The 10,000-nt window shown below is 36.8% G+C and overlaps 1 protein-coding gene across 1 annotated transcript in view; it reads right to left on the bottom strand.

Annotated features, from left to right (window-relative positions):
• Positions 1-10,000, bottom strand: part of LOC135196139 (uncharacterized) — a 164,786-nt gene that overhangs the window by 101,916 nt on the left and 52,870 nt on the right. Inside the window, exon 2 of the mRNA XM_064222681.1 lies at positions 5,767-5,809. Coding sequence (XP_064078751.1) covers positions 5,767-5,809 — 43 coding nt within the window. The remainder of the gene's footprint in view (positions 1-5,766; positions 5,810-10,000) is intronic.

Raw genomic sequence — 10,000 nt, forward strand, 5'->3', positions numbered from 1 at the left:
AGGAAAAGGGAAGTAGCATAATGTTATATGAAATTACCGAAATTTTCAGTCATTACTGTTTCACTTGGAGCTTAGCGTATATATTTATTTTACGCTAATTTACTAACATCAGGAAAACCGTGAACCATTGACGGTCAGTGAACCAGAGTTTAATCTGCGTACTTTAGTGGGATTAGAAACCCAGAAGGAGAGAGTGTAGTGGACTTTGCTGTGTCATTCGACATGACAATAGTAAACACATTCTTTAAGAAGAAAAGGGAACACCTAATAACATATAAGAGTGGGGGAAGATGCTCCCAGATAGACTACTTCTTGTATAAAAGGATAAAGCTGGTGGAGGTCAAGAACTGCAAAGTTATTCCAGGCGACCATGTAGCCCCCAACACAGACTGCTATGTATGGATTTGAAGTTGAAAAGGGAAAGAAAAACCAAAGTTAAAGGGATAAGGAAAATTAAATGGTACAGTTTAGAGAAGGAAGGGGATAAGAAGAGAGAGTTTAAGAGGAGGTTTTTGGAGGATATAGATATAGGGATTGAAGATGTTCAAGAATGGTGGGCACGAAATGCAGCAGTTATAAGAAAGCATGGAATGGAGCTGCTAGGAGAGACATCTGGTATCATATGGGAAGAAAAGGAGTTGGTGGTGGGATGAAGACATTGAGAAAGTAGTAAAAGATAAGAAGGAGGCAAAGAAAAGATGGGAAGAGTCACAGTCAGTGGAAGACAGAGATAGGTTCAGAGAGAAAAACAAGGTGGTGAAAAAGGTGGTAGCCCAAGCTAAAGCAAAGTCGTATGATGATGTGTATAATGAGCTGGGGACAAAGGAAGAATTAAAGATGATGATCAAGCCATCAAAGGCTAGAAATAAGAGCACCAAAGACATTACACATATCAAATAAATAAAAGATCAAGATGGTGTAGTACTTAGAAAGGAGGAAGACGTTGTGAAGAGATGGAAAGAATATTTCGAACAGTTGTTAAATGAAGAAAATAATAGACTAATAAGAGAGGATGGGCAAGTGAACATTGGCATGGTAATGAGGTTTTCTAGGCAAGAGGTACTAAATGCACTGAAGAAGATGAAGAATGGGAAGGCAACCGGACCAGACATGATTCCGGTGGAGGCATGGAAAGCATTAGGAGATGAAGGAGTTGATATACTGTACAATCTTATGATAAAGATCCTTGAACAGGAAAAGATACCAAATGGGTGGCGTGGGAGTATATTGATCCCAATTTTTAAAGGAAAAGGCGATGTCCAAGAGTGTGGTAATTATAGGGGCATTAAATTGATGTCCCACGCTCTTAAGATACCGGAAAGGATGATAGATGCTAGACTGAGAGAAGAAGTACAGATAGGTAAAGAGCAGATGGGATTTATGAAGGGAAGGGAAACAACAGATGGTATATTTTGTCTGAGGCAACAATGGAGAAATTCGGGGAAAGGCAAAGGGACCTACATATGGTATTCATTAACCTTGAAAAGGCTTATGACCGAGTTCCGAGACAAGAGGTATGGAGGAGTCTGAGGGAGAAGATGGTGCCAGAGAAGTATGTACGATTGATACAAAAGGTGTACCAGAATATATTTTCCAGAGTGAGGAGCAGTGTTGGGGAGACAGAGGGTTTTGATGTGAGAGTAGGATTACACCAGGGGTCGGCTCTGAGCCCATTTATCTTTAACATAGAGATGGATGTTATAACAGAGGAAGTAAGGGAGACAGTACCATGGAACATATTGTATGCGGATGATATTTTTCTGTGCGCAGAGAGCAGGGAAGATCTGGAAGTGAAATTGGAAAGGTGGAGACAAGTACTGGAGGACAGAGGAATGAGAATAAGTAGATCTAAGACAGAATATGTGTGTACCACCACTGAGGGGGATGATAGAGAAAGTATTCAGCTTGGTGGAGTGCAAATAAAGAGAGTTGATAAGTTTAAGTATTTGGGATCTTTTGTTATGCTGGAGGAAGTATGGAAGAAGTAAAACATTGTGTACAGGCAGGTTGGAACAACTGGAGAGCGGCCTCTGGAGTTCTTTGTGACAAAAGAGTACCGCTTAGGTTAAAAGGAAAATTTCACAACATGGTGGTAAGAACAGCAATGCTGTATGGTACGGAAACAGCAAGCATGAGAAAAACAATTCAGAAGATGATGGATGTGGCAGAAATGAGAATGCTTAGGTGGATGTCTGGGGTGACAAGAGAGGATAGGATCAGAAATGACTACAAAAGGGGGTCGACTAAGGTGATGAAGTAGCAAAGAAAGTGCAGGAGGGGAGGCTGAGATGGTTTGGACACCTGTTGAGGAGAGATGAGGACCACGCTGGGAGACATACTATGGGGATGGAGGTTCAAGGAAGAAGATGAGGGAGACCAAGAAAGAGATGGAAGGACTGTGTGAGAGGAGACTTGCATGAGAAGGGAATTAATGAGGTAGAAGTGCAGGATAGAAATAGATGGAAATGGGAACAAGCTGGGAAGAAGAAGAAGACTTTAGTGGGATTAGGAGCTATTCGTTCAGTTAGGTGGTTTCGTGCCAAAACATCAATCATCTGTACAGAGGGAAAACTAACTAAGGAGCTGTTCTGACTGCAAGAAGTCAATCAGAAGTATCATATTCAAAAGGCACAGTGCTACAACAGAAGGTGGTAATTATTGAATCAGCAGCAGGAAATCGGTCAGAAAGCCCAACATTCCCAACGAACCCCCACTGTACTTAGTGACTATTGAAGATATGTTCTTTGCCATTAAATGAGTGCATTTCAACTGGACATGGTGGAAAACACCTTATACTGCAAGAGATATGGAAAATGTAAGCAAATATTACCACAATTGCCCTTGAATGTTTCAAATCCCTGTGCAAAGGATATCAGAAATTGAGAAAGGTGACCTAGCTTTGAAAAGTAAAGTCGACTTCATCGATGGATTGACCACTGTACTAAATTTCGTGCCCTATGGCTTCTGTCAAGGAAACAAGAACGGAAGTTGCGATGCAACCCTAACTATTTGTCAATTTTTGTTCCCCTGGCCATACTTAAAAGGGACAGTAGTTAAGAGTTTTCGTCAGACGTGATCACATTGCTCCATTGTTCATGGTAAACTTGGTAATCCTCGGATTCAGAGCTCTTGGTTTACCGTTTTCAATCTTGCCATAAGAAGTAGTGAAAATGATCTTGTTGCCATTGAGAACGCATGACCAGAGAGTGAGACATTTACTGCCCCTAATTCTGGAGGGTGTTTTTCTTATTGAGCTGATTAACAGCCCTCCTAGGGCTGGCCCAAAGGATTAGATATTGTTGACATGGTTGGGAACGAATTGGTTTCTTAGCTTATGAATTTCTATCACCAGTAATAAATTCCTCTGATTCCGCGTTGTCCGAGCGGAGAATCGAACTTTGGACCACCAGATTGGTAGGCAAACACGAAAACCACCCGTCCAACGGGGAACTTGTTACATCTATAGACGTCAAGAATAGTCTGCTAGAATGTATCCCTTCCAGAAGTTCATCTAACCAGCATATGCGTGGTAAGTGTCACAGGCAAAGAGAAAGTCCAAACGGTGTTCTTCACCTGAATGATGGTGGACCAGAAGACCATTTTGACGAGCCCGTCCCTGCTGTTGATCGAAGTAGGGGCAATCCACGTTATATTCTTGGTATTTTTTACTGTAAGAGATCCAAATATATGGATTTATACAGGATTGCCGGCATTATCAGTAAGCCGTACTCGAGAAATATCCGTTTCTGCCTTCAGTGACCAAGATGTTAAGGGCTCTTAAACATGATACGTACGCTAGTGTGGTTTTGGCGATCAGTGTCGAGGTATGGCATCGAAGCAGGAAGTGTAGGTGGTTCAACGTTTCTGTCTATGTAAGCAGTTTCCGAGAACAGCTTCGGTACCATGCTTCGAAATCATAATTGGCCAAGTATCATGTATAAAAGCCTTAACTTGGAACAACAGATGTCGGTACTCCGTGTTATCATCGCCCAGTTGCCTTTGAGTGGACAAGGTTTCAAAAAGTACAGTTGTAGTAGTCTCGGGCCGTATCAGACAAACTGATGAAAATAGGTTTAGGCAAGGCCTTAACCTATTTTCATCAGTTTGTAGTTGTGCTTCTGTGAGTAAATGAATAATGTTGGATGGATATATACATACTGCTATTCTACTTTTATTTGAATTAGCTATTATTTTAGATATTTGACAGTACTTTCTTGAAGGTTTGTTTTAAAAAAATTAACTTCAGTTTCAATTTGATATAGATGTCTTATAAATGAATGTGGAAAATAAAATATTTTTTCTGTAAAAACTACATGTCCCTAATACATGAATTCCTGGCCCTCCGCTAGGAATTCCAGGAATTACGTAAAGCCCCTGAGTGGAGCAGTAATTACTTCCAACAAGATTTTAGTGCCTTCATGAAATAATTTTTTTCGTAAATTCTTTGTAAAAACAGCACGTATCTATACGCACATATATGCATTAATGTATGTATATATATATTATGTATATATATATATATATATATAATATATATAATATTTATATACCTGTATGTATGTATGTACTGTATGTAATGTATGGTATGTATATATATATATATATATATATATATATATATATATATATATATGTATATATATATACTATAAATATTATATATATAATATATATATATATATATATATATATATATATATAATATATATATATACATACATACCATACAACCATACATACAATTACATACATCATCATATATAAATAATATAATATTATATATATAAATAAATATATATACATATTATATATATATAGATTATATATTATATATATATATATATATATATATATATATATATATACTAGAAGAATAATATAATATATTATAGTAATAATAAAATAACCAATATATATATATATTATTATAATATATAATATATATATATATATATATAAATATATTATATATAGTGGTAATATCTGTGTTCTGGACTTAGTTCCGTGGAAATTGAGGAAAGTGTCTGTCCCTTCTGGATCAAGGGATGTTATATTTAACTCCCATCCGGCCATCTTCATCCTCCCATTTAATGTGTAGATTGCACATTTCTGTCACTGCTTCTCTCACGATACGTATTAACATCTGAATTCTCTTTGTATTCCAGTTTTCTGATCCTGACAACCCTTCATTGAAGTAGGCAACTCTGTCGCTTCATTCCTGGATAACACCCCCGCCCCCATCCTCCCCCAGCCCCCCCCCTTTTTTTTTTTTTTTTTATTTTTTTTTTTTTTTTTTTTTTTTTGCCGGCGCTACAAAATGCATTGGTCTTTCACCCATGTATGCTCAGATTTCTTATTAGTACGTAAAATTCACACCCCTTAAAAACAAGGGGTTTGGCACCTTACCCTGTGGTCATTAGCTTGCGCAGTGGTATCTCTCCAGTTCTTCTCTACTTCATCATTTACTAGTAGTTTTGACATTTTGGACTATATGTACATACAGAAAAAAGTACCTTTACGATTCTATAGGCATTTATTTTTATAATCGTCCTGTGTTACCGTCTTAATTCATCAGCTGTTTTATGATAACCTCTTGTTAGGTCACATAAAACCTCATCATAATATGAAAATAATTTAGCAATTGCTTTTTTGTTGTTGTACATTCATATATTTATATTATTCACCGCGTCTGTTATTGAACAGTCGAAATACAATTAAATGTCTGATTATAATTAAAAACGAACACACACATACACACACACTTACCTGGCAGCAAAATTAGTAATAAGCATGGTGGAACCACTCCCTCCTGAAAAAAAAGAAAGAATATATCAATGGTGGATAGGACCTACTGAAAAATTTTATATTTTTGTACTGAAATTTTGTCAATAAAAGTTTACATAAAGAGAGCAACAAAATTTGCATGATAAATCCCAAGGTTTGGTAAAAAAGAAAAAAAAACGCACTCCTCTTATCATTTACTCAAATTATCAAGAACAAAAAATCAGTAGCAATTAATACAAGCTGTCGTATATTGTCCTTAGCGCCTCTAAATAAATGTAGGAAGATCTTGCAGTTGCACTTTCATTTTGTTAACTGTATCTACGCTAAAGGGACTGGAATGTACTAATGGAAACGGGCGAGGTTGCGGTAATAGAGTGGTTGATCTGGTAAATTGGAGGCACTTCCCGCTAAGGGCGAAATTGGCTACAATCGAGAGAGAGAGAGAGCGGATTCATTGCAAACATGACGTCATTTCGTCGGCAGTAGGAGTGTCTTCATGGTTCAAATATTCTAGTGGCTTTTAAGTTGCTTGGTGAAACTCCAAGTACTGATTTCCTTCTCTGTAAAACTTGAAACATTACTTTGGACATGAGTATAGGTATAAATGTTGAAGAAGCAGGGTAAAGGAACTTTATAAGATTTCTATGACTGATTTATAAACGTTGGATCTCTATGCAAGTTTCTTGAGGCTCGTCTATCATCATTTATTTCCTGTTTTCACATTTTTAAGTTCATAACCTTCACTTTTCACAAATGGTCCCTCTGTTCTGCAGAATCTAGTTTGCAAGTAATAAGCCAATAATTTCAGAAGGTTCAATCCCTTGATAAGCTCCCTTGCAAATGTTTTTTTGTTTATGGCGTAGCGTTTCTCAACGTTTATTAGCCTTTTCCTCTTGCAATTATGATCAACCAGCACATTTCAGGTCACTTTCCGAAATCCTTTTAACCCTCTGAAATGACGGGAAGACTGAAAACGGTATCGTTGTGGAGAGAGAGAGAGAGAGAGAGAGAGAGAGAGAGAGAGAGAGAGAGAGAGAGAAGCAAACGTGTATGAAAAGTTAAGGCAAATATTTGTGCATCCATTACGCAGCAGCATCCCCCAGACATGGTAGGAGGGGGGAGAGAAGGGTAGAAAGACGAAGCGTTGGGGGAGCACATAAAGGATGCAATTCATTGAGGAAGAGATCTCAGTGGAATGGGTTGCTCTGTTGCGCCACCAAGTGTAAGATCGTCGGGTATTTAACCTCCAGCAACAGGTGAGATCGATTAAGGGCGTTAGGATAAGAGTTTCGTGTTATCCGACCTCGAAATTTTGTCATTAGTCTTAATTTCAGTTCAGCGACGTTTTGCCATATTGTTATTTACAACGTTCATAAAGTATTTTGTTTGCAAAAGCTGCGTTTGTTTAAGGAAAATTGTATACATCTACGTTAAAATATACGTGTGCTGTTTTTCAGGTTATATTTTAAATTAATTATTGATATATCATAGGCAGCATATTGAGTAGTTGCAACGGTACGCTTGATTAAATGTAAGGAACCATTTCCTAAGTATATAATTTTGAGATAGCATTGACGTCCAGTTTCCATTGCAATCATCAGTTTGACTTTTTTATGTCCGTAGGATGATTATATGTATAATCGTTGGATCTGTTAAATGCTACTTTCGAGGACACAGTAAACTCGTAAAATCATGATTAAAATATAAACAGCAACGTTGCCTATTCTTGTCGAAAAAAGGAATTTAAGCAACTTCCGACTCTTTCTCAATGTTTATTTGGTGTCCTAAATGTCGTCGATTTTATGAGCCTCCAAAGTGGAGCATTAATTGTAAAAATGGCGGCCATAAATTGTGAATGGATTCATTTTCTCTACACCGGGTGTACTTAAGGAGTTTCCAGGTCATTCCTCCTCTATTTGAGACTTTATCAGGTGCCCTGTATGGTTATTGCTTTCTAGTAGAATTTGCAACCAAACTTTAACACTTATTTCCTTTTAATAAGGACTTTTAATTTTGGTTAGTTAAATGAATATTCTCTTTAAGGACAGGCAATATTTTGAGAAGATACTCATTGTACTGACAGGAATGTCGAGATACTAAGAAATTTGGCGTTACTTAAGAGATTTTTTTATGGTATACTGTTTGTCTGTTTATTTCATTTTTGTTGGCTAATCCAAGACTCATTCCTTCTATTTTAGTTTCACACTTCAACCAGCATTAGAAATTTGCAGTTTCACACCAATACCCCCAGATTTCTCCGATCAGTAAGATTTTCCAGGATGAACACAAATCATTTGTGCCATCCCTTATTCCTGGGTACCTTGACGGTTAGATAAAGATTTAAGGAATTTACATAAACAGCCTAACCAAATGATATTTGAATTTTCTTCACTCGAAAGGGGGTTTAAGTACAATGGTACGTGAAAGTTGTTTCTTGAAATATTTGGTGTTGGATGCCGTTTATAGAAAGTGTTAAATATTTATAATATTTCTCTCTCTCTCTCCTCTCTCTCTCTCTCTCTCTCTCTCTCTCTGAAGAAGCGAGACAAGAGCAGAGGGGCGAAAAAGTCCCTGGGAATGAATGGCTCGAGCGGAATCTGGATGAAGGCAGATCGACGACTTCTTTGAAGAAGTAGCCCGAGACGCGAGAGGTTCAATGACCCACCGTTGGGGTATTTATTTTCCTTTTTCTGTATCCTATTCTCTGCATAAATGTGATGAGATGTTTGTTTTAGGTTTTAGAGGTACTTTCGTGACCGTTTTATGTTTATTTAAGAATACGTTGTTTCAAAGGAATGAAAAAGTTTTGAGGGTCACGATTATCCACCTTCAGTGTTTTATACCTTGTGCTTTTTGTGTGGTAATTTGAGAGTAGCATAATTCCTGAGTTTATGCGGTATTGTTTGAAAACAAATCCCTTTGTACTTGGTGTATATGGCTCAATAATTTGAGGAAATATTATTTTAGCTAATTTAATTGGTGATAAATAAAAAAGAAGCTTTACTAAAACCAGCTATCTGGAGTGCTTAAATTGTTTGTAGAGGAACATATTTATGCTTCGTTATCCTCTTGAATTTTTTTTTTTTTTTTTTTTTAACAAGAGCAATGTTCGTATTGCATTTTGCTGATTCTCCCTAGTTCCGGCCTTTTTGTTTATTTTTCGGGATTCAGGGATACTTCTTCATTGTATTGAAATTTTTGTAAAACATTATTTTTTCTCGAAAGAAAGATAACGCAGCTCGCCAGCTGCATCGAAAAATTTCGCATTCAGTGTTCAAAAGCGCATATATTTTCTATATGAATGCATGTGTGCTGAAAAGGGAGTTTACAAAAATGTATATTTAGATAGATTCAGATGAATATTTATACACAAATATGTACAGTTAACCGAAAAACAGAAATATCATAAAGTTGGTACGAAGAATACTAACTTAAATACAAAGGTACCAATGGTAGCTCAAAAGACCTTCATGAAACTAGATATTATGGCGTTCGTTTGTTCCCCTTTTCCCTAATTGTCAGTTAAAGAAACATGCGGGAAAGACCACAAATGACTTTTTTTTTCTTTGTGATGTAATTCCTTTAGAGTTTACACAAGGTTGTCATCTATATAGTGCATCGTAAATCAGTCTAACTAGTCGTTATTTTTTTGTAAAATCTGAAAGCACATATACTAAAGAATAATGAGCAATTATATTATTGTAACTGCAATAGCTATAGAATAAACCTAGAGTTAAGTTTTCATGAAACCGATTTGTGCGCGTCAGAACAATCATAGCAAAATCGTGAGTATTGTATTGCTAGCAGTGAACACGAGGGTTGATTGCCTTTTTCCATTTATTCTTGATGATTTACGAGATTCACAAAACTCACTGTATTTTTCCATCATTGTCTTTTCCTACTCTCATGGAATGGAAAACCAGTAGGAAACAGTCATCGACTTTCACTTGGGCGAGAGAGGGAGAAAAAATAAAGAAGGTTCCGGTGGAATTTTCTCTGTCAACTGGAATTTTATTTCCGGGGAACGATGAAAGAAATGGATTACAGGACACCTCCACTTCGCTTCGGGAAACAATAGCGAGTCACAAAGACTCTTTAATATCTGGAAAACTTTTCCTTTTTTATATTTTTTCAGCTCGTGTTCACATGGAGTATTTTCAACACGTTTGCCTTTCCCTGATTGTATTTGAGGTTTGGAGAACATGAAACGAATACA

The sequence above is a fragment of the Macrobrachium nipponense genome, chromosome 17 (genome assembly GCF_015104395.2).
Source record: "Macrobrachium nipponense isolate FS-2020 chromosome 17, ASM1510439v2, whole genome shotgun sequence".
Classification (NCBI taxonomy): domain Eukaryota; kingdom Metazoa; phylum Arthropoda; class Malacostraca; order Decapoda; family Palaemonidae; genus Macrobrachium; species Macrobrachium nipponense.